General features: G+C 40.0%; 1 protein-coding gene across 14 annotated transcripts in view; it reads left to right on the plus strand.

Moving 5' to 3' along the window:
* EPB41L3 (erythrocyte membrane protein band 4.1 like 3) overlaps nt 1-23,967 on the plus strand; it is a 154,811-nt gene that overhangs the window by 112,404 nt on the left and 18,440 nt on the right. For 11 of the 14 annotated variants that reach the window (XM_081950967.1, XM_081950963.1, XM_081950957.1 and 8 more), the window contains exons 7-13: nt 688-906; nt 1,237-1,324; nt 4,449-4,601; nt 6,251-6,348; nt 8,673-8,848; nt 18,113-18,330; nt 23,003-23,569. In XM_081950967.1, coding sequence (XP_081807093.1) covers nt 688-906; nt 1,237-1,324; nt 4,449-4,601; nt 6,251-6,348; nt 8,673-8,848; nt 18,113-18,330; nt 23,003-23,569 — 1,519 coding nt within the window. The remainder of the gene's footprint in view (nt 1-687; nt 907-1,236; nt 1,325-4,448; nt 4,602-6,250; nt 6,349-8,672; nt 8,849-18,112; nt 18,331-23,002; nt 23,570-23,967) is intronic. The other 3 variants (XM_081950969.1, XM_081950962.1, XM_081950970.1) reach the window with 2 other exon arrangements.

Below are 23,967 nucleotides of genomic sequence, written 5' to 3' on the forward strand. Positions count from 1 at the left end.
TAAGTTTCATTATTTTATTTATTTATATCCCACTTTTATTACTTTTATACATAACTCAAGGCAACAAACATATCTAATAGTCCAGCCTGAGTTGGATTTAGAGAGATTAGCCCAAGGTCACCAAACTGAGTTTCATGTGTAAGGCTGGACTAGAACTCACATTCTCCTCGCTTCTAGCCTGCTGCCTTAACGCCATCTCTCTTTCATTATCTGTGCTTTTCTAATGGAGAACCCTTTACTGCAAAAATTCTCAAAAAGATTCAATTGAATAAATTCAGAATAGACTAATGTTGACATTAATAGCTGAAATTGTTTGCAAGCAATTATTCATTTAGTTAATAATAACTAAAAAAATAGAAATTGTTGCTTACTAGATATTGCTGTGCCTTGTACAACAAATAAAACTGTTTCTGCAAATTGCAGTTCAGCAATTCTGCATATTTTTGGATACAGGGCAATTATTTTAGTTTGTAGATTGTGTCTATGTATTCATAGGATATGAAGTGCTTCCGTCCGTCCCGTCCCCCCTCCCAGTATTTCTTCTTGCTCCTTTTTATGTCTACTGTTGAAAGTAGCAATGTGTTTTATATAAATCATGTATTTGCTTATGAACTAGTATAAAATTTTAATGCTTCTGCTTAAATAGAGAAATGTTAATATGCTTTTTAAAATATAAATTTGTTGCAGGTATTATCTCTGCTTGCAGCTGCGAGATGACATTGTGTCTGGACGATTGCCATGTTCTTTTGTCACACTTGCACTATTAGGCTCCTATACAGTTCAGTCAGAGCTTGGAGACTATGATCCTGATGAATATGGGAGTGACTATGTCAGTGAATTCCGCTTTGCACCAAATCATACTAAAGAACTGGAAGATAAAGTAATAGAGCTTCATAAAAGCCATAGGTGAGACATGCAGAGAGAAACTCTGTTTATAAATAATGGGCCTATGGAATGTCCTGGTCTGCTTTGCTATGCAAGTTGTCTTGAGTCTAGTCATTCAGGTGCCTTAGCTTTAAAAGCTAAAATAGTCTGCCTTAATACCTCCACTTAAATCAAATGTCTTTGATGCAACAAATTGCATAGCTTTAGCAAAAGTGCCAACTCATGGAATTTGGCATATGCACAGGCATGCATGGAGAACCTACATTTTGAAGAAAATATTTTTTTCACATGAAACAACGTCACTTTCACTTGTTCTTATGTGGGTTTTTTTTTCATATTGATTAACTTTAGGGGAATGACACCTGCAGAAGCAGAGATGCACTTTCTGGAAAATGCCAAAAAACTGTCTATGTATGGAGTAGATCTACATCATGCCAAGGTACATATTGTATTCAGCCGTCTAATAATTCCGTTTCTGTATAAGTCACAGAGACTTCTTAGCAATCATGGATAGACCTTCTCTAAGGTGTTCTGTCCCTGTTTGGCCCTTAAAGTTTGCTACTGGTCTACTTATTACCACTGTAATTGTGTCCATGTCCATTCACCTTGCTTTTAGTTATCATCTTCTCTTTCCTTCTACCTTTTTAGCATTACTAATTTCTTCAGGCAGCTGGATCTTTGCATAATGAGTCTTACATGCGGTTTGACAGATTATTTAAACAGAACTCAAAACAAGAATAATGATACCATAAACAAAGAAAAACAGTAATTACTAAAATAATAAGTTAAAAATCACAAAGGTTTTGGTAACATGTTCTTCCCCTTTTATTTTTCCACCAATATTAAACTCTACCTAAACATTTATATTGTAGTTTGCACTTTAAAGTACTGTTATTGAGCTTTGTCTTTTGTACCTTCTTATACTGCTTCTTGGTGGTTTACAGCACTCTTTAAGTGGTTTACAGAGTCAGCATATTGCCCCCAACAATCTAGGACCTACATATATAGGAGCCTGGGGAGGGCGAAAAGAGCCTCCCCCGACCCCCCGGAGGCCCTCCGGAGACTTCAGGGACTGTCCGGAGGCTTCCCTGAAGCCTTCGGAGTGCTTAAAACTACCCTCCGAGCAAACCGGAAGTGACTTCCGGCTTGCTTGGAGGGTGGTTTTAAGCGTTCCGAAGGCTTCAGGGACCGTCCGGAGGCTTCCCTGACGCCTTCGGAGCGCTTAAAATGACCCTCCGAGCAATCCGGAAGTCACTTCCGGTTTGTTCGGAGGGTCGTTTTAAGCGCTCCGAAGGCATCAGGGAAGCCTCGGACGGTCCCTGAAGCCTTCGGAACGCTTAAAACCACCCTCCGAGCAAGCCGGAAGTGACTTCCAGGTTGCTCGGAGGGTCGTTTTAAGCGCTCCGAAGGCATCAGGGAAGCCTCGGACGGTCCCTGAAACCTTCGGAGCGCTTAAAACCACCCTCCGAGCAAGCCGGAAGTGACTTCCAGGTTGCTCGGAGGGTCGTTTTAAGCGCTCCGAAGGCATCAGGGAAGCCTCGGACGGTCCCTGAAACCTTCGGAGCGCTTAAAACCACCCTCCGAGCAAACCGGAAGTGACTTCCGGGTTGCTCGGAGGGTCGTTTTAAGTGCTCCGAAGGCATCAGGGAAGCCTCGGACGGTCCCTAAAGCCTTCGGAACGCTTAAAACGACCCTCCGAGCAACCTTGCTCGGAGGGTGGTTTTAAGCGTTCCGAAGGCTTCAGGGACGGACCTATAAAGCCTCTGGAGCCTGGGGAAGGCGAAAAATAGCTTTTAAAAAGGTGAACTCAGCTGGCCAGCGCGCGCATGCCCGCTGGCCAGCTGACAGGGCAGCACCTTGCGTGCCCTGACAAATGGCTCCGCGTGCCACTTGTGGCACACGTGCCATAGGTTCGCCATCACGGATCTAGGTCATCACAGCCAACTTTCCTGCCTAAAACAGGATTAGAACTCACAGTCTCTCTCTGGGTTCTAGCCTGCTGCCTTAACTACTAGACCAAACTGGCTAGTTTTTGTCAATTTATAATTGAATAAGAAGTTTAAAAGTTTTGGATCATATCATTGTTCCATTATCATTCTGAATGATCATTTCTAAAATGAGCCAGGTGCATAATAGATTTCAAAAGGTATTACACAATTTGCAGGCAAATGCATAAATTTAGAGTGAAAAACAATCTTAACTTTCACCTCCTGTTAATTTGTCTTTAACAAATAAGTTACAGAAGAATTTTTGGGCAAATAACTTTCCAGCAAAAGTTTTGACCACTTCAGCTAACAAAAGAATTTTGAAAGTAATATGATTACTTCTTTCTAAACAATGTATGAACATCAAAAGTGAGGCCCACATGATCATTGAGGCCCACATGATGAGCCTAAAGACATAATTAAACATAAGAAATATATTGAAATTTTGTTTTCTTTTGCAGGGATATTAAAATAACAATTTCTGTCCCCTCACTTCCAAGTATACAGTAGTTTATTAGCCCATAACCAAAAGGAAGTAGCAGTTGAGAGGAAGCTGGAAAACAAGTTACTTCAACAATTACTTTTATATAATTTAAATATTTGTTACATTTAATAATTAGCTTTTTTCCCCTAAGAAGAGTTTCATACATATCATTCACCATATAAACAAATTGTGATTTCTTCATTAAACATAGAGAAACTTTGTTTCCTCTGGGAATTTTCTATATGTTTTGACTACACGCTAAATTAAGAATGTGATATTTAATTTACACAGTCTCACTTTATTCTATCTAGCTCAGTGATGGCGAATCTATGGCACGCACGCCACAGGTGGCACGCGGAGCCATTTGTCAGGGCACGCGAGGCCCTGGCCAGCTGAGTTCACCCTTTTTTAAAGCCATTTTTTGCCCTCCCCAGGCTCCAGAGGCTTTATAGGAGCTTCTGGATGGCGAAAAGAGCCTCCCCCGCCCCCCGGAGGCCCTCTAGAGGCTTCATGAGCTTCCCTGAAGCCTCCGGAGTGCAAAAAAACGGCCCTACGGGCAAACCAGAAATTCAGGAACAGACTTCCAGTTTGCTCGGAGGATCCTTTTGACTGCTCCGGAGGCTTCAGGGAAGCCTCCTGAAGGTCCCGAAGCCTCTGGAGGGCTTCGGGGGGGGGTGCGGGGGAGGCTGTTTTCGCCCTCCCCATGCTCCTATAAAGCCTCTGGAGCCTGGGGAGGGCGAAAAAAGCATGCAAAAATGGGGGGGGTTACGCCTGTAGTGCGTGCATGCGCACTGGGGGGGTCACGCATTGCATTATGGGTGCGGCACACCTGCACACGACTCCCCTGCTCTCCCCCCACTTATGGCACGCGAGCCAAAAAAGATTCGCCATCGCTGATCTAGCTGATGAACATAAATACCAAGAACTGTATAACATTTTAGTCAATTGTGTTTTTCTAACACTGTAGGCTTGTAGACATAATTTTATATGCTTTCTTAAAATTATGAAAAAAATGTGAAAATGAAATATCATAGCTGGTAAATGACCCTTGGAATTGATGTTAGATTTAAAAAAAACGTCCAACCTTTTTTCAGGATTCTGAAGGAGTTGAAATCATGTTAGGTGTTTGTGCAAGTGGTCTCTTGATTTATCGAGACAGACTCAGAATAAACAGATTTGCTTGGCCTAAGGTTCTCAAAATTTCATATAAGAGGAATAACTTCTACATCAAAATACGACCAGGAGAAGTAAGTAAAATTGAATGAAATTGCTTGTCATGTTTAATGTTTCCCTTGTTTCACATTTTTATTAGTTTATCAAAATACTAAATAATAATTTGAAAAAAAGTAATAGAAAACTAGGAGGGGGAGGAAAAAGGAAAAAAATATATACAGAAAAAGGGAAAAGGAAAGAAAAAGGCACCGGCTTCCAACTGTCTTTAGCACTGTACAAGATAACATTACAACCTCAACTTTCTAGTTTTACACAACAGTATATACTAGCCATTTCTGTAACAACAATTACAGAACTGTTGTTAATTACAATTATCTAATTAGCAAAAACAAAATCAAGGTTTCTTTTTTTTTCATTCCAAACACAAAATCTGGAAGAAATTTCTACACAGAAACAAGGTTAAATATATTCTCTTATTTAAGATAAAAGAATCAATTTGACCATCTCTATTTTTTCCTTGCTGTGGGGAATAATAGTTGCTTCTGTTTACTCATTAATCTTTATCATAATTTATATTAAGGGAATCCCCAATTTAATTTGAATTTTTTTTCAGCCCTCCCCAAGCTCCAGAGGCTTTAGTTTGATATTTTACTCACTATAAAAAATACTCAAATATTACATATAAAGTGGAGCGGGGCGGGAACCATTCATTTTAAACAAAACACTATATTAGAGCTTTGTCCTGTTTCATATGTCTATGTATTGAATTTTACTTTACATATGTCTAGGTTTTGAATTTTATTTTAGAAATTAATGCAGTGTAATTTATTATATATTAGGCAAATAGTTTCAGCCTTGAAATATTTTGAAACTCGACTTTTCAGCTTCTTTCCTTTTCTGTGTACTATTGCTGTAATTCCTTTCTGTTTTATGAAAAAACAAAGATTTGTAATACAGTATCCAACACACTACATTTACTTATCTGTTGTCAGTTTGGCTGCTATTAATTTAAATGTTGTTATTATTTTAGTTTACTGTGGCAGTGCAGTGCTTACAACCCATATTGCTACCTTAACTACAGATACTAGCAATAAATCCTTGTGTCTCCCAATGGAAATCACTTCTCCATTACTCTTTGGATTGTTATAATGGAAGATAGGGAAAACACCGGTATGAATCTATTGTATAGTAGAAAGCTAAACTTCTAACTTACTTTAAAGAGACAGCTTATGTTGGCATTTATGTATTTAATAAATAAATCTGGAAGCAATTTCTAAACAGAAACAAGGTTAAATTGTTATTGAACAAATGAAAGATATAGAGCAAATTTTATTTTATAAGATAGAGATTATATCAAAAATAGATTTACAACGGATAGGCCAAGGCAATGTCTTGGAAAATGATGTTTCATTGAATTTACAAAAGAAATTGGCTGATGTTTTAAAATTTGAAAAGGAAACACATGGTAAATCAAGGGAATGACCTAAACACTTTTTTCTTACTGGATTTACAAAAGAGGTGTGTTAAAGCCTTGAAGAATTTTGTGTAATAGGACTAAAAAGAAATGAAGAGAAATCAAAACCTACAGTATTTGATTGATGTAAAGATTCAGATTGTTAAAAGTAAAAGGAAGAACCATATAGTAAAGTTGCTTTATTTAATTAAGGTTAAAACAAAATATGTTGATATGTCTGTGAACCTTGATTTTTTTTTTCTTTCCTAGTTTGAGCAATTTGAAAGTACAATCGGATTTAAGTTACCAAATCATCGTGCTGCAAAACGTCTATGGAAAGTATGTGTTGAACATCATACATTTTTCAGGTACATAGTCTTTTTTAACCGATTACTTCAAAGTTTGTCACAGTGTAATAAGAATAAATTTACATGTCCATTTATACAGATATAACATTCTTCTTGATCTCTGATCACTGCTGCACACTTAAAAATATAATACACACCTGACATATTCTTCACAAAATGTTAGTAAATTCTCAAAACTATAGTTGAAAGCCATGTTAGTAAACATCTGTTCTGTTTCTGATACTCAGTAAACTTAAAATATACATTATTTAAAATATAGATTATATATATAGAAAAACTTCACATGTTGGATGTGATACAAATACATGTATCAAGTTACACACCAGGAATGCTTCGTGGTTTGAACCAACTGGTACTCAGATACAGAGTTATTCTAGGCATTAAAGCATACTCTTACAACTTAGTGAGCCATTCTTTTATTGAAGAGATCAAACAATATTTCCAGTAAAAAGCATATGATAACAAATTCATAGGTTTGAAGGCCATGGACCTATCCCAGGTCATCCATTGCTGACCTGGGAAAGTAGGTACACCATGATATTCTTGTCACAGCAGTGGCAATGTCATCTTGTGGAGGTTTTATCATTATCTCCTCTGTCATGGTCAGACCATGTCCTGCTGTCCTTGAGATTTTCCAGTGTTGCCCTCCTCCACAAGGAGGCCAAACCTATTGGAATGTTTCATCCTCAGTGACTAGTCGAGGAAGCTAGAGCATGACCCAGGAGCTGCATGGTCCTGTGGAATTCTGACTATAGCCTGGAACCAGAAGGTGGCCAGGAACCTAGACAATAGCATGTCTGTGTCCATCACTCCCAATGCTCCCTGTGATTCGTGGAGGAATTGAGGGTGTTGAAAAGGGCCAAGAGACTGCTAGAAAACCACTGGAGGAAAACAAACAAATCTGTCCGATCACAGATCATTAACGCCTATCTCGTGGCGGTAAAAGCAGCAAAATGCAAGTCTTTCTCTGCTCTTATTGCATCTGCAAAGTGCCGCCCAGTAACTCTGTTTAAAGTCATCCAGTCCCTCCCTAGGGAAGGGAGGGCTCATAAGAACATTTACAGGACCATGTGGGAGAATTTGTCAAGCACCTGATGGATAAAATTACTTGGAATCCAAGTGTGGAGCAGGTTCCTCACCCAGGGAGAGGGGATGCACCCAGTTATCTAGGAGCTGTTTGACTCTGTTGAAGTGGACGGGATTGTGGGTCTGTTAGTGCAGCTTCTTGTTCATTAGATTCTTGCCCTTCCTAATTAGTAAAAGCCTCCAGGAGGGTTATTTGCCAGTGAGTCCAGCAGTCATAATATATTGCTGCAGGAGGGTTAGCTCTTAGTACCGTTTAAGGAAGCCTTAGTTCATCCCTTAATCTGGATCCCACAGATTTTGGACTCATTCTGTAAGTTAGCCCATTGGAGATATCTTTGTTCAAACAGGTCCATTGTTTTACCCAGTTAAAGGTTATAGGAAAGAGAGTTTTATTACTATATAAATTTAATCTTGCAAGCTACACAAATTATTAATTCTGCACTGAGTGAATTCTTTCATAGTTTTTGTATTTTGTTGAAATAATAGTGAAGCAAGAGTGGAGAAATTAGGCCTTATTTTTTACCCCTATATTTATCTCAGATGTTCAGCTCATTATTTATTATTTCATGATCTCTTATAGACCATTAGTTTCTGTTGCTATCAACAAAAATATATATTTATGCAGACCATTTGAGAATCGATAGCTAGGCTGTAAGAAGATATAATTCTGGAGTCCATGCTAAACAAGTGGCATGATAATGCAATTTACAGCTTGTGACTGCCAGTCCATTTAAAACAAAACAAAAAAACATCCTTATCAGTACCCTCAGAATATTATTATTCTGGTCTTGAAATGGAGATGAGTACTGCCCCCTATAGTCAGCAACGACTAGCAGAGTAAAAATACGCAGGGAGTCCTTTACCTTTTACCTTTACACTCAGAATATGTCTGATGATGTTTCTTATATATCTGGAACAAATCCAGACTGATTAGAACATACCATTGTAGTTTTAAAAAACCTCACTTATTCTCTTTGCAAATATTGCTGTGTTCATTAAAGGAATGAATCTTACAAGCACATTAAAGTTTGAAATATTTCATACACCATTTTTACAATTGCTAATGGACAATAGTTTTTACTCTGCACTACATTTTTAATATTGCTTAAAGTGACACTAAATAGCACATCCCTTCAAGAATTTTAAAACTATTTTAAAATAGTTTTAAAAGCACAATCTTGTATTTCAGTTTAGAAAACTAGTCATTTGTAATGTTTATCATGTGTGATATATTCTAGACTCTTGCTACCAGAAGCGCCTCCAAAAAAATTCCTCACACTAGGTTCTAAGTTTCGCTACAGTGGAAGGACACAAGCCCAGACAAGAAGAGCTAGTGCCCTGATTGATCGCCCTGCCCCTTACTTTGAACGTTCCTCGAGTAAACGCTACACAATGTCTCGCAGCCTAGACGGGGGTAAGATATTCTTAATAATCCTTACCTGGAGCTTTGTCTCATTTTCTTTTTTAAATAAACCATTGCATTAGAGGACAGATTCAAGTTTCTTGTAATCTCATGTCCCCCGAGCTTCTTTGGATTACACATGTAAGTATGTGCATGAAATGTCATTTATTATGATATGCCCGCTAAACTTCCCTTTTGCTTTCTTCTGGCTTATTCATGTGGCAGTTCATAAGCTGTGGAAGACCAAAACTTCAGTGCTCCACATTTATTTCTTTAGCTGTTCTTCCTGCTACTGAATTTTTACCCTTTCTGTGCTTTTTTTAGGGCGCTTTAGCTATCATTGCTAGGATGGTAAAAATGCACTCAGCTTGTAATGACTGACACAATAAGCAAACTGAATCTAATCATGCTATGGTTCCTTGTGTTTTTCCAAACTTTATGATATAGTTCCAGTATTCATAAAAATAAATCATTCTGTGGAGTCATTGGTGGTCTTTGAGTTTAGATATTTGCTTGCTGATGTTTCATTGCCCGACTAGATAACGTCATCAGGTTTGCTCCATGTCTATATACAGTAGTTTGCCCTGCCAGTGTTGGCGGAGTTTGCATTATTCAGATGACTACAAAATCCGAAACCCTAAGGTATTACTGAAAGTTTGGCATTCAGCCATTGATACATATAGATAAACCACATTTACATACCATTCAAAAGAAGGAAACAAAATAAGAAAACATGAATGCTTCCGTTCCATCGGCTAGTATCCAGATAAACAGGGATTAACACCAGACAAAGAAACAAGCAAGAAACTATCAAGGAGAAAATGAAACATTCACCAGCTCTGGCAAGTCAAAAGTGCTGTACAGGTAATCCTCAACTTACAACTGTTCATTTAGTTACCATTCAAGTTACAACTGCACTGAATTATGTGCTGCTGAATTATGACTTTTTCAAGCTTAACCGTTGCAGCATTCCCATGGTCACGTGATCAAAATTTGGATGTTTGGCAACCAATATGTGTTTATGATACTTATAGTTTATGTCCTGGGGTTGTATGACTACCATTTGTAATCTCCCCAGATAGCTTTTGACAAGCAAAGTCAATGGGGGGAGCCAGATTCACTTAATGACTACATAATTACTTTAGCTGCAGAAATTAGTTTAACAGCTCTGGCAAAAAAGGTTATAAAATGAGATACAACTCATTTAACAACTGCCTTGCTTAGCAACAGAGCCTTTGGGCTCAACTGTGGTTGTAAGTTGAGAACTATATGTATATAAATAGAGACAATTATATTCACTAGTACTGATGATGTTACCTAGTTGGGTAATGAAACATCTGCAAGCAAACAATCCGAAAGCACCTAAGGCAGGGGTGTCCAAACTTGGGAACTTTAAGACTTGTGGACTTCAATTCCCAGAATTCCCCAGCCAGCCATGCTGGCTGGGGAATTCTGGGAGTTGAAGTCCACAAGTCTTAAAGTTCCCAAGTTTGGACACCCCTGACCTAAGGACTCCACAGTTCAGCCCTCAGCTACATACATTTCTTCTATAAATCACCATATGTGAATGAATAATATCAAAAAGGCATTACGTTAGAGAAAATAGTTGATACAAATTAAGCAAATATGCCTACAAATATATGTTAAAAGAAATACTTCAATTGGTGCAGATTTTCTTGTGGGTTTTATGAAAACATCAAAGGTAATATAAAACTACATGTGGAAAAAGGACAAGTCATGGAAAATCAAAAATGATCAGTTTATCTGTTCTTATTCTTTGCATTTCAAAAGAATTTTTGGCCAGGATAATAAGCTAGTTATCATACATCCATACAAATGACCAATAGGGGAAAAATCTGGTACTATTGTTTATTACATACTATCCAAATTATTATTCAAGGTCTGTTACAAATTGGTATACAGTACATATACTTGTCCAGATGACAGGTAAAAAAGAGCAGCTACCACATTTAGCCAAGAGAGCTAAAGGGTTTAGCAGAAACTGAACAGACATCATCCTGAAAATATTGAGTCATCTGAATGACCGATTACATCTCTTTTTTATTACTAAATGTAGTAATTTGGGTTTCTGTACTATAAGGGATTTCCAACTGCAAGTACATGATCCCCTAAAATTGAATTTATGTGACTCCATTTACTATGAATAAAAATGTGGTTGAGCCAGAAATACATACACCATATTAATAATTAAAGTTCAGTCATTGTAACAAAACAATGATAGAACTTACAACTTTGGGAATTAGCAACAAAAGATCCAATCAAATAATCCATGTGTCAGGGTCCCAATTATTACTTGGAACCTAACACATGGATTATTTGATTGGATCTTTTGTCCAATAAATTTTCCTTTCTCCAAGAGTCAAGGCCATTCTGCCCTGCACCTGGAGGCCATGTATTAAAAGGAAAGGATGAACTTGCTTGTTTTGGCATAATTCCTGAAATCTGAACTTTATTTTGAAGGTACCCACTCTTATTCACTGAAAGAAAGGTGTATTATTTCTTTCCCACTTATGTTAAAATGCTGCATTTTGAAAAACATTAGCAGGTTAGAAGTTACTTTTGGCGTCTAGCCTACACCAAGATAACAGTTATCTCTCATCTCCTTTTTTGCCTTCCAGCCTGATAGTTAGAAAATCCTTTCCCCATTCTTGCAATTTCAGTTCTCTCTCCCTTTGAAAGGCAGATGTGTTGTGTTAAAAAGACAAAAAAAATGACATGAGGGCTTCATTAATGGTTCTGGAACTGTAACTTTCCTTGGAATTCCACATAATTTTGCATCAAACTGATAAACTTGCTGGGAATGAATTTGCACTCTTCAGCAGCTCTTCATTTATTGCTATGTGATCCTGCTGCAGGTCCCCGCCTATGAATTGGGAAAGACGGTTACTCAGAACACAAGTTTGGGGTCATTGGTCTAAGTGGCTTTTTCCAGCTCCATCATTTTATTTACATTCTGATTTTCTTCCAATTAACTCCAAATGACTTAATGTATAATCAAAGTTGGATTTATTGAACAAAAGTACTAATTCATAATTGAATTCATTAAGCTTACTACTTGTAAATGTAAAAAAAAATATTCATGTTCATTTTTGTTTTTCTATATGCAGATTCATTATGCTTCCACTTTATTATATAATACAAATTACTGTACAAAGAGTGTTTTGTGCTAGCTTTCATCTCTTGATACCGATTTTTAAAGTTTTTTTTAATTCCATATAAGTCCTAAGTGATTTGTATGTACTAAAGCCAGTTGCACTAGTTTCATAGGCCAGAAAAGAACATCTCAGTTGAAGTATTGAAATTATTTCCAACGTCATCCTTCTGATGGCAGATTGAATTCTACCTGTCCGTTGCATTTTATTTTGCCCAAATCTTATAAATCTGTTCTGGAAAATTCAGGAGGCATCCTGGAAGATTAAGAAGGAATGGAAAAGTCATTCTTGTATGAGCAGAAGTCTTGCATAATGATAGAGAGCTAATTTTCATCATTTGCATGCATACTTTATTTCCTTAAAAATGATGAAGATAAGTTACATAAAATAAGAACTCTTAATCCAAGTTCTCTGAGGAATAAATGGTTAACGGATCTGGATATTTAAACGAAGGAAAATTATAGTAGTTGTGTCTAAATCTCTGTAGGTTGTCACATAGAAGAGGGAATAGACTTATTCTTAGAAGGGGAAACCAGGTTAAAACCACAAGGAAGGAAGCCCAGGCTAGATGTCAGCAGGAATATGATCTGTCAGATAATAAGACAGGTTGCCAAAGGATGTGCTGAGTTTTCTTTTCCTAGAAGAGCCAAAGGTGCCTTTTGTTTCCAAAAGGCAACTGGACTTTGTTTTTCCTTGAAAACGTTTTGTGTCTCATCAAAGAGGCTTCGTCAGAACAAGAAGCTTCTTGAATGAGAAGCAGAATGTCTTCAAGGAAGAACAAAATCCAGTTTCCTTTTGAGGGGAAAAACACCTTTGGGACAACCATAACCTTGATGACTGAGAATCTCCATAGACACTTTCCTAGAAGAGATGAAATAGAAGCTGGATGGCCATCTGTCAGATATGTTTTGGTGCAGTGATGGCAAACCTTTTTTGGCTCCCGTGCCAAAAGTGATGGGAGCGCAGGGGGGTTGTGAGTGGGTGTGCCATACCCATAATGCTATGCACGTCACACACACACACACATCGTTTTGCCCTCCCCAGGTTCCAGAAGCTTTCTAGGAGCCTGGGGAGGGAGAAAACAGCCTCCCAGACCCCCCCTCCGGATGCTTTCCGGAGGCCTCAGGAGCTTCCCTGAAGGCTTCGGAGGGGGAAAAAACGGACCTACGGGGAACCCATAAGTTTGGGAATTGTGACTTCCGATTTGTCTGTAGGGCCAATTTCTGATCTCCAGAGCCTTTAGGAGGCTTCCCTGAAGGCTCCGTAGGGCCAGTTTGCTAGTAGTGCCTGTTTTTGCTCTCTGGAGCCTTCAGGGAAACCTCCGGAGTGTGAAAAACAGCCTCAAAAGAAGGCCAAAGTTAGCTGGCCAGCCCACATGCGTGCTTCCATTTACTTCCATTCCATTCCAAGGCTTCCCCCCCCCCTCTTCTGGGGGCAGGGAGCAAAACAGTTTCAAGCCGCTTGTCCAAGGGGGGGGGGGAAATCCCCCTCCCTCCAATCAGACTTCCCAGCCACGAATTGAAGATCTTTCCAAATAGCTGACAGTCTGTTTATTTTCATTCAATCATCAAAGGGAATGGGGGGAATCTCCATCTCACCGCACAGCAGCTGCGTCCTTCGAATCTTGGGTTTCACCGGCTGCCTCAACGCGAAGACGCCACGGCGCCTCCCCTCTTGCCTCCCGGTGCCTAGGGTGATGCGGGGGGGGGCCGGCCGCCGCCGACACAGGAGATCCCTCGCTACGCCGCCCCCTCGGCAGGAGCCCCTCCAGGGCGTCCTGTGCCCCTCCCCCCGATCAAAGGGGAGCCCACCAGGAGTGCGCGGGGCGAGCAAAGCTTGCCCGTCGCGTACCGCAACCGGAACCGGAAGTCGCCAATTGGCCATTCTTGTCCCAATTGTGGTTGTAAATTGAAGACTACTTGTATATGATTAGAAAATAATACTGTTGCATTTATTTATTTATTTATTACTTGAACTTATTAGTCGCCCCCTCTCCCCACAGGGACTCGGGGCGACGTACAAAAGTATTATATAGCGTACAGAGGAGGTAAGAATAAATAAATAAGTTACAATACCTAAAAAAGTTAAAACCCCAGTGAAATTAACCCTTAGAAACTAAAATTACCAATTAAAAATGCCCTGGGCTGGAGAGGTTGTAGTATTATGCCAGGTCAGCTAGTCGAAACAGGTAGGTTTTCAGCTTCATACGGAAGGAGCGAAGGTCGGTTGTTGTCCTGATGTCTGGGGGGAGGTCATTCCAAAGGGTGGGGCCCACTACAGAGAAGGCCCTACTCCTGGGCGTCGCCCTCTGGCACTCTCTGGAGGACGGCACCCGGAGTAGTCCCTCTCTGTGTGAGCGGACGGGTCGCAGGGATGTATGGGGCAGGACGCGATCCCGCAGGTAACTAGGCCCTGTGCCATGGAGCGCTTTGAAGGTGGTAACCAGTACCTTGAAGCGCACCCGGTAGGCCACAGGAAGCCAGTGCAGCTCGCGCAGGATGGGTGTTATATGGGAGAACCTCGATCTCCCCATAATTACCCGCGCGGCTGCATTCTGGACCAACTGCAGTCTCCGGGTGCACCTCAAGGGGAGCCCCATGTAGAGAGCGTTACAGTAGTCCAGGCGAGACGTCACCAGCGCGTGAGTGACTGTGCGCAAGGCCTCCCGGTCCAAAAGGGGCCGCAATTGGCGCACCAGGCGAACCTGGTGGAACGCCCCCCTCGCCACGGCTGCCACGTGATCTTCCATAGACAGCCGGGCATCAAGGAGGACGCCCAAATTGCGCGCCCCTTCCACCGGGGCTAATTGATCGTCCCCGATGGCCAGCGATGGCATATGCTGGTTGAACCGGGAAGCCGGAAGCCACAGCCACTCTGTCTTGAAGGGGTTGAGCCTGAGCCTGTTGTCATCCATCCAGACCCGTACGGCTTCCAGACACCGGGACATCACTTCAACAGCCTCGTTGGGATGGTTTGGGGTGGAAATGTACAGCTGAGTGTCATCAGCGTACAGATGGTATCCCACCCCAAAACCACGGATGATCTCGCCCAGCGGCTTCATATATATGTTGAACAGGAGAGGCGAGAGGATCGACCCCTGTGGGACCCCACAGATAAGGGGCCTCGCGGTCGACCTCTCCTCTCCTGCCAACACACATTGCGTCCGGCCAGAGAGGTAGGAGTGGAACCATCGTAATACGGTGCCCCCAACCCCCAACCCCTCCAGACGGCGCAATAGGATACCATGGTCGATGGTATCGAAGGCTGCCGAGAGGTCTAATAGGACAAGGATGGAGGAACAACCCCCATCCTTTGCCCTCCAGAGATCATCCACCAACGCGACCAAGGCTGTCTCCGTGCTGTGACCGGGTCGGAAGCCGGACTGGCGCGGGTCTAGATAATCAGCTTCCTCCAGGTGGCGCGGAAACTGCTGAGCCACCACACTCTCAACAACCTTCGCTAAGAAAGGAAGGTTGGAGACAGGACGGTAATTTGCTAGCTCCGTTGGGTCCAGAGAAGGCTTCTTGAGCAGGGGCCTCACCACCGCCTCTTTCAAGGCGGTTGGTAAAAGGCCCTCACCCAGCGAAGCGTTCACCAGCCCCAGTAGCCAGCCTCTTGAACCCTCCCAGGAGGCCAGTACCAACCAGGAGGGACACGGGTCCAATAAACATGTGGTGTCTCGCAGTCGCCCGCGCAACCTGTCCAAATCTTCGGTGACAACAGGGTCAAACTCCTCCCAGCATGGTCTCTCAAGACTAGCCTCGGACGTCCCCACTGGAACACTGAGGTGGGTCCATCCCCTTCGGATCCGATCGATTTTATCCTGCAGGAACTCTCCAAATTCCTCTGCCCGGCCCAGCAATGGGGGGTCCCGCTGCCCCTGTGACAAAAGGGAGCGGGTCACCCGAAACAGGGCGGCAGGGTGGTTCTCTGCGGACGCTATAAGGGTGGCACAATACTGACGTTTGGCCACTCTTATTGCCACAAGGTAAGTCCTTACATAGGCTCTTACCTGTGCTCGGTCGGATTCGGAGCGGGAGGACCTCCACTTGCTCTCTAGGCGTCTCCTATGGCGTTTCATCGCCCTTAGCTCCCCGTTAAACCAGGGGGCCCGGGTCGATCGTGGCCGTCGGAGACGCCGCAAAGGCGCCACCCGGTCCAAGGCACCGGCGGCCGCATTATTCCACGCGGCTACCAGGTCCTCTGCCCGGGGGCGGGGCAGGTCTGCAGGAGGTGGCCCAAGCTCCGCCTGGAACCTATCTGGTTCCATCAGACGCCTGGGGCGGAACCACCTGGGATAGTCTGGTTCCGCCTCCCCACGGTGGGGAGCAGCGCCAGGGAAGTCCAGCTGGAGAAGTGAGTGATCTGACCATGACAGGGGCGTGATGACTAAATTCCCTCTTCCCAGATCACTCGTCCACTGGTCGGAGACAAACACAAGATCCAGTATGTGGCCTCCCTCGTGCGTGGGGTCCTGAACTACTTGAGTCAGATCCATGGCTGTCATGGAAGCCATGAATTCCCGGGCTGCCCCGGATGCCTCTCCCGTCGATGGCAGGTTGAAATCCCCCATCACTAATAGCTTGGGGGTTTCAACCGCCATCTCCGCGATCCGCTCGAGGAGCCCGGGCAGGGCCGTTGATGTATGGCGGGGAGCCAGGTATACTATCAACAGGCCCAGCTGACTCCCTGGGCCCCATTTCACGCCCAGAGACTCACAACCAGATATCTGCGACACAGTGAATTCTCTCGGTGCCAAATCTTCCCGGATGATTATCGCTACCCCACCACCCCTACCTTGGGCCCGTGGCTGGTGGAATACACAGTAACCTGGAGGGCACATTTCCCTGAGGGGCAACCCCCCCTCCGGGTCCAGCCAGGTTTCCGTTATTCCTGCGAGGTCCGGCTCCCCCTCTGTGATCAAGTCACTGATGAGGGGGGCCTTATTAATCACGGACCTCGCATTACATAACATCAGCCTAAGGCCCAGGCTCTGCCGATCCTGTCCACCTAGCCTTCGGGGGTTGGTACAAGCGACCGGGCGTATCCAGCGGCCCCGGTCTCCCAACCGACTGTATGTTCTTCTAGTGTCCTCGCGCCCACCCACCCCCCACTCCGCTCCCCTCCGTCCTGATCCCACCTGTTGACCTGGCTATGTCCATACCCCAAGGCCAAGTAACCCTCCCCCCCTCCCTGGAACCCCTTAAAACCTTTAAAAAACATTTTATTAAAAAAACCCTAATCCCCCGCTTCCTCCACCTCTCTGGGTTAATAAACCCCTTTGCATTTATATGTGCAAAGTATTTGGAAGAACTATTTTGCAACATTTGGCAGCACATACAGAGGTCCTGTTCTATAATTGATCCTGCCTATTGTAAAATATCTCCTTATTTTGTACAGCCCTAATATATGACTTGTATATTTAGTGTGATTCAAGTTGGCATAATAAAGTGTTGGTGAAATGGCCATATTTTTTCCCTTTCTGTAAATTACTTTTTAAACTACTCTTCAAAAACTTTTTTTCTTTCCAGTGATACTTCTTTGGGTCTATATGTCAAGCTCATTAGTATCTTGCATTTTGAGATAACTCTGATTAATTGCCTCTGGTTACTAATTACCTTTTAAGAAATGACTTTCAAGCAGTATATATTAATCGTCTGTATTATCACTTAGGTTCTTCACATAAGTGTAATGCAGTGTGCTCAGATAATTTCATTATTTTCAAACTATCCTAGGACAAACTTTAGAAAAGAAGATTCTGGGTTTAAAAGTATCTGCATGCGTGTGAATATAATCAAATTTTAATACAATATCTGTATATACATGTACATACACATACATGCATATTAATTTTATTGTTTTATATAGGTATTTTATTTAGTATTTATGTTTCTGCATGTTTTAGACTACATTTCACCGGCAGACTGCTTAATGCTGCAAGCCTGTGCTCACTTGCCTGGGCATAAATCCCATTGAATTTAATGAGATTTACTTTTGGGATAGGCATGCACAGAATTAAATAATTAATCCACAATGTAGTTTTACTTAGCCCAATGAATCATCTGTTTAAGATTTCACCTCTTCACATTGCATTTGCTTTTAGCATCAGTGAATGAAAACCATGAAATGTACATGAAGGATTCTATGTCTGCTGCAGAGGTTGGTACTGGCCAGTACGCTACAACAAAGGGCATCTCTCAAACAAACTTGATAACTACTGTGACCCCAGAGAAGAAAGCAGAAGAAGAGAAAGATGACGAAGAGCTAAAAAAGAAAGAAGAGGAAGGCACTCCAGTTTCAGCGATACGGCACGATACTAAGGTATAGTTTTATGTTTTTTACTTTAATTCTATCAACTAAGTATTAGAAATGCCACACAGTTTTGATGACAAAGCATAAGAAAGTAGTGGCAAATCACCACTGTTTAGTAATAAATAATTTGTGATGCTGTACAGTAGCTTTTTTTCTGACAATTTTAAGATGAACAGTGGCAATTTAGTTTTATATAGAGAACATGTTTCACTTTTGAATATGCTACATACTCTACAATGTAAATAACTCTTTTCATGGATTATTGCATTTTATTCACCTTTTTGAATTGCCTTTGAATAATTTGTCATTATAAGAGTGCTAACTTCCTTTTTTCCTGAACTTAGACTCAGTATTTCTAGTATAAATTAAACTAGAGAGCATATCATTGTACATTTTGACATTCTACTTCTACGTTATTGTCATAATTCACGTGAAATTAGTTTTAAATCCAGATCATGTTAATTCCAGGTCTCCTATTATCAAAAAAGTTGCCTATGGGTAGACCGTCAGAAAATATTGTACAGAATGAACAGCTATGACTAGACAGACTAGCTTTAGTCCCAGATCCTTATATAGTATGTCACATATTTTATAGACACATATATAGTGACATAGGAGTCAATATACCTTTATCACTTAGTACAATAAAATCAAGGTTTATCAAGGTTTGGGATGTGAGTCCACTCAGTGTAGACATTTGAGTCCAAGAATTCAAGGCATTAGTACCCACTGTGTTTCAACATGCTTTTATAAGGATATACAGATTTACTTTTCCATACTCCTGCTTGTTACATATTTCTCTCACAACCATTGTTTTCCAGTAGTTTTGCAGCATACCCCAGATATAGTTGGAATACACTCTCTCTACAGCAACGCAGCTTGAAATAGGCATCTTTTGTGACTGCAGTGTTGACACAGGACAGACTTCCCCACAAAATGTTATCCTTCCAAACTGGAACTCCCACCATTCCCAATCATCATAGGTAAAAGCTGAGAACTGAAGAAGTTAAATTAGAGTGCCTAGGTAGGATAGACTGCTGGATAGGTATACATTGTTACAGGTATTACTTCGGTTATTAAAATAGTAGATAGGCTCATGTTGCAATATCATCCCAACATGTATGAATTCACACTTTAAAAACATATTCAGTTGCTAAAAGGACTTTTCATCTCTAAATACAGGAAATTATTAAAATAGGCAGAAAAATTTATTCAATGTTGCCTTTGTCATTCAATTATAGCAGTGTTTCTCAACCTTAGCAACTTCAAGATGTATTTTTGGGAAATTCTGGGGGTTGAAGTCCAGACAACTTAAAATTGCCAAAATAAGAAACACTGAATTATTGGCGAAAAATGAAGAGTCGCATTTATAGTTGTAATCTACATTGCAAGAACTGTCTTGCCATAACAATACTTTTCATGTCGAATTGAATGCTCTTTTATTTATTTATTTTGCAATTAAAGTTCACTAAGTGATAATATGCAGGAAATATAGCATATTCTAGGGATTACATTTTTCTTCAAATGTATATTCAATTTTTTGTCAACCATGATTTGACAAAATCATTTTTTTAAATTATTAGTAGCATTGTGTTGGAATATAGAACTTGAAATAAAAGTGCTTAAAATATTCACCTTTTGCAATAAATAGATACCACAATGTAGTAATTATGCCTATATTATTAACAGATTGAATAATACGAGAAAAGAGGTTTAGAGAAAAATATACCAAGATAAGTAGTAAGAAACTGGGAAGTAAATATTTTCCTATTTAAATAGGGATTTATATCTTCCATTTTAGGACCCAGTCTATGATGGGTTTTATATAACTGCAGATATCTTCAAGTGTCACTGTATCAAAACATATATAAATTTTGGACAAGACCCACATCTGCTCACTGGTTTCAATTTCTGTTCTTCTGAAACTGGTGTCCAGAATGTCCATTACAACAGCATGGACCATGTTTATCTTCCAAATATTGTTGAATCGACTCTTAGCAGACCTAGCCAACATAATCAATAGTGAAGTATACTATAATTGCAACATCTGGAGAACCACCGATCCCCAGTTCCTCTGTAACAGGATGCACAGCTTAAACTTCTTCAGAAAACTACGTGCATTGCAGTCAATGAGCATTATTTCTTTATACTATTTGTTTGTTTTTGTTCTATTGATAGGAGTTCTAGAATTTTATTGGAAGATGTTAGGGATTTTTAATTAGAAGATCAATTGCAATGGACAACTTTATCTGAAAACTTGTTTGATCAATTTATATCTAACCTCCCATAACACTTTTTCTGGAGAATTGGATGTGTAGGATTACTTAAATATTTAAATATTTAGTTTCTAACTTTTGTCTTCCGCAAAGTAATTGCTCTCATAATTTGCAAAATATAAAACCATTAACAACAATAATCAGTCATCATAAACATTCACAATACTTCAAGCAGCAAAAATCTGGCATGGGTAATGCTAATACAGTAAAGCATTTGCTGAAATTTCTGCTTTGTGGAATATACATATGAACAAGATAAACATTATTTCTTGGGGAAGGGTGTTGTTATAGACAGTATTTTACTGAGACACATGTTTGTGCATATTTCTTAGATCAGTGCCTTTTAGTTTCATGGAGCAACTTACCCTAAAAGACTGTCGGGTTTTTATCAAAAAATTTAAAAAATGTCCACTTTGCTAAAAGTCCCAAGTCATTTAGAATTTTTAAATTGCTAACCCAAACTTTGAATTCCATTTATACATTAGTTAACAAATATAATTTATGACATGGTTAGTAACCTCGATAAATCCAAGACAATCCAGGAAGAATAAATCTAAATGATACAGCAACAAAGAGACAGAAAATATTTGCTATTGTTTATTAATCAGCTAGATTTTATGGTCAGCATCGATAGTCCTGGTTGAGAAGGCCTCTTGAAAGTCTCTATAATGCATAAGATTTCTTTTTAATTTTTGTTTATTTATTTATTTATATTCCTTCATAATTATTTTGAACAAATGACTTAAGGCAGCATACTTATCCAATACACCTTCCTCCTCCTATTTTCCCCACAATATCAACCTTGTGGACTGGGTTGGCTGGGATGAGAATGACCATTCCAAGATCACCCAACTGGCTTTCTTAAGATGGGAATAGAACTCCTGATCTCCTCGTTTTCAGCCTGGTGCCTTACTCAGTAGACCAAAAGCATTCCCCATGGATGGAAATTTTGAAAATATTTGTTCTTTAATATCCAGCTGCTGTTTCAGAAAAATAAATTAGGAATTAAAATAATTGTCAGTATTCAAGGAGCAAGTACAAATTGCTATGTTTATGTAGAATTCCTGTTCTACTGCTAGCAATGATTATTATGCTAGCGGTGAATATTATCTTCCATTAACAATTTTTATGTTAGATGTTGTACGTGTCTGAATTTAAGCATAATTTGAGAGATTCAGACACCGATGAATACAGCCTGTTAGTAAGAAAATTCTGGCATTCAGGTAAAAGAAAACATCCTGTATTACTTACTATACAGTCTTATCTGGAAGCAGATCTATTGCAATAAGATATATACTTTGATGTAAATTTGTTTTTATAAGGCATTGCTTCTTATTTTTCAGGTAGATCTTGTTTAGAACCAAAGGGATTTTTTACAATCTTCCTTTTTTGAGTTAGCTATCTAGGACACTACAATTCATTCTTAACCTCCGTTTATTCATTTTTCTCTAATATTCAACATTCTGTAACAGTAAACATGGGTGATTGTCAGTAGGCCATGGAAGAAAACTTCCTTCCTTAGTTTTTTATTTTGAAAATCCTAAATAATTTTTGCTATCTTTTTGTTTAATTAGTGGTTCGATTTTAGTAAGAGATCTTTATTAAATTTGTAATACAGAAAGGAGTCGCTTTTGTTTTCATTACAGCAATATATCGTATTACTATAAACACACTCTTCTGTGTTCAAAATCTTATAGAAATTTGTAATGCAAAGCTTTATATCATAGTCTTCTCCAAAAATCGTAGGGAATTACAGGAATTTCTGGTTAAAGACTCAGAATGTCACAAAGAAAGAAATCCTTTTTTGGAAAATAAACTTGACATGGTGAAGTATTACTTTCCAGTTCGTATCATTGTCCTCTTCCGTTTCCTTATCCATTTACAGTGGTGATAAAATTGGGAAAATGATGGCAGAATGAGTGGTGAACCACAGATTTACAGTCGTGGATTCAAAGAATGACCGACTGTGTAGCATTCCTGCTCTTTTTTTTGAAATGCCAGATTGTATCTTTGGAATGCCAAAGAGGAAGGTACAATGAGCTAAAAAGGGAACGGTGTTCATGTTAATACCAAAAAGAAGCATATAGCCTATATAGTTTCCTTCCTTTGAAGGGTGATTTTAAGCCTTTCAATTTGAGAATTTCTAGTTTGGAAACTTAATGCAGCAATAAAATGTGTATGTTGAACTTTTTAAAATAAGATAATTAATAATGTATTTTAACAGATGAGTTGACTTTGCATCTGGCTGCCCTCATAGAATACAGCATGGAAATTGGTACAATTAATTCAATTAAACTTGTTCTTTTAACTTTATGCAATTAACTTTTATATACAGAGGAAATTAACCAATTATAATTTTCTTTTTGTCCTTTTGCTCTTGCACTTGCTATCTTTTCTTTCATCAGCCACTTTTGCCTGGCATTGATTCATTAACCCCCTTGCCATCCTCACCAACTGGTTCCTTTGCATCTTCAACAGAACTCCATAGGAGGAGGTGTAAGGAGAATAGTAAAAAAATATTAGATGGTGAATCATTAAAAAACACCAGTCAAAAGCACGATGAGACAGATTTGAACTTCAGCAGAAAAGGAAGAGCTTATTCTATTGAACATGATATGGCATTTAATTATAAGCAAAAGGCCAGAAAAGGTGGAACATTATTTTCTTTCTCCTTGCAACTTCCAGAATCATTCCCTTCTCTTCTGGATGACGATGGCTACTTATCCTTTCCAAACCCATTTGAAACAAACATCCTGCCACAAAGTGTGCAGCATTTCCTTCCCATTCGCTCACCTTCCCTTGTGCCTTGTTTCCTTTTCATCTTTTTCTTTTTGCTTTCTGCTTCTTTCTCTGTACCCTATGCTCTCACTCTCTCCTTTCCCTTGGCTATGTGCCTCTGCTACCTGGAGCCCAAGGCGGCCTCCTTGACTGCTTCACTTGAAAATGACCTGAGTGACAGTTCAGACGAAGAGGTGTGTACCTCGACACAGAACACACTTTTTTTGTGTTCATTGTTTCAGTCCTAAACAGTATTAGAATGCTGCACCAGTAGTCCTTTCAGAACCTCATTTTTGTCTGTGCCGATATGTTCAGATTTTTTTTTACATTTTGGTTGTGTTGAGAGTGTAGCCGGAGCCCAGGGTTAGGCACAACACAAAGGGTATAAGAGGATAACTTTTACAAATTGCTTCCAAGTAATGAAAGTTTCAAATAATTTGGAATATACTGTTGTATTTGAGTTGTGGGTTTTCAGCTGTAAAACAAGAAAGCATTCTGCTTATTTATTGGTCCTTGAAAGTAAATAGCTTTTATATGAACTTGCATCCAGCTCAAAATTTATAACACTATAGCTAAATAGGAAAATGAAGTT

Source organism: Natrix helvetica (genome assembly GCF_964273705.1).
Source record: "Natrix helvetica genome assembly, chromosome: 4".
Taxonomy (NCBI): domain Eukaryota; kingdom Metazoa; phylum Chordata; class Lepidosauria; order Squamata; family Natricidae; genus Natrix; species Natrix helvetica.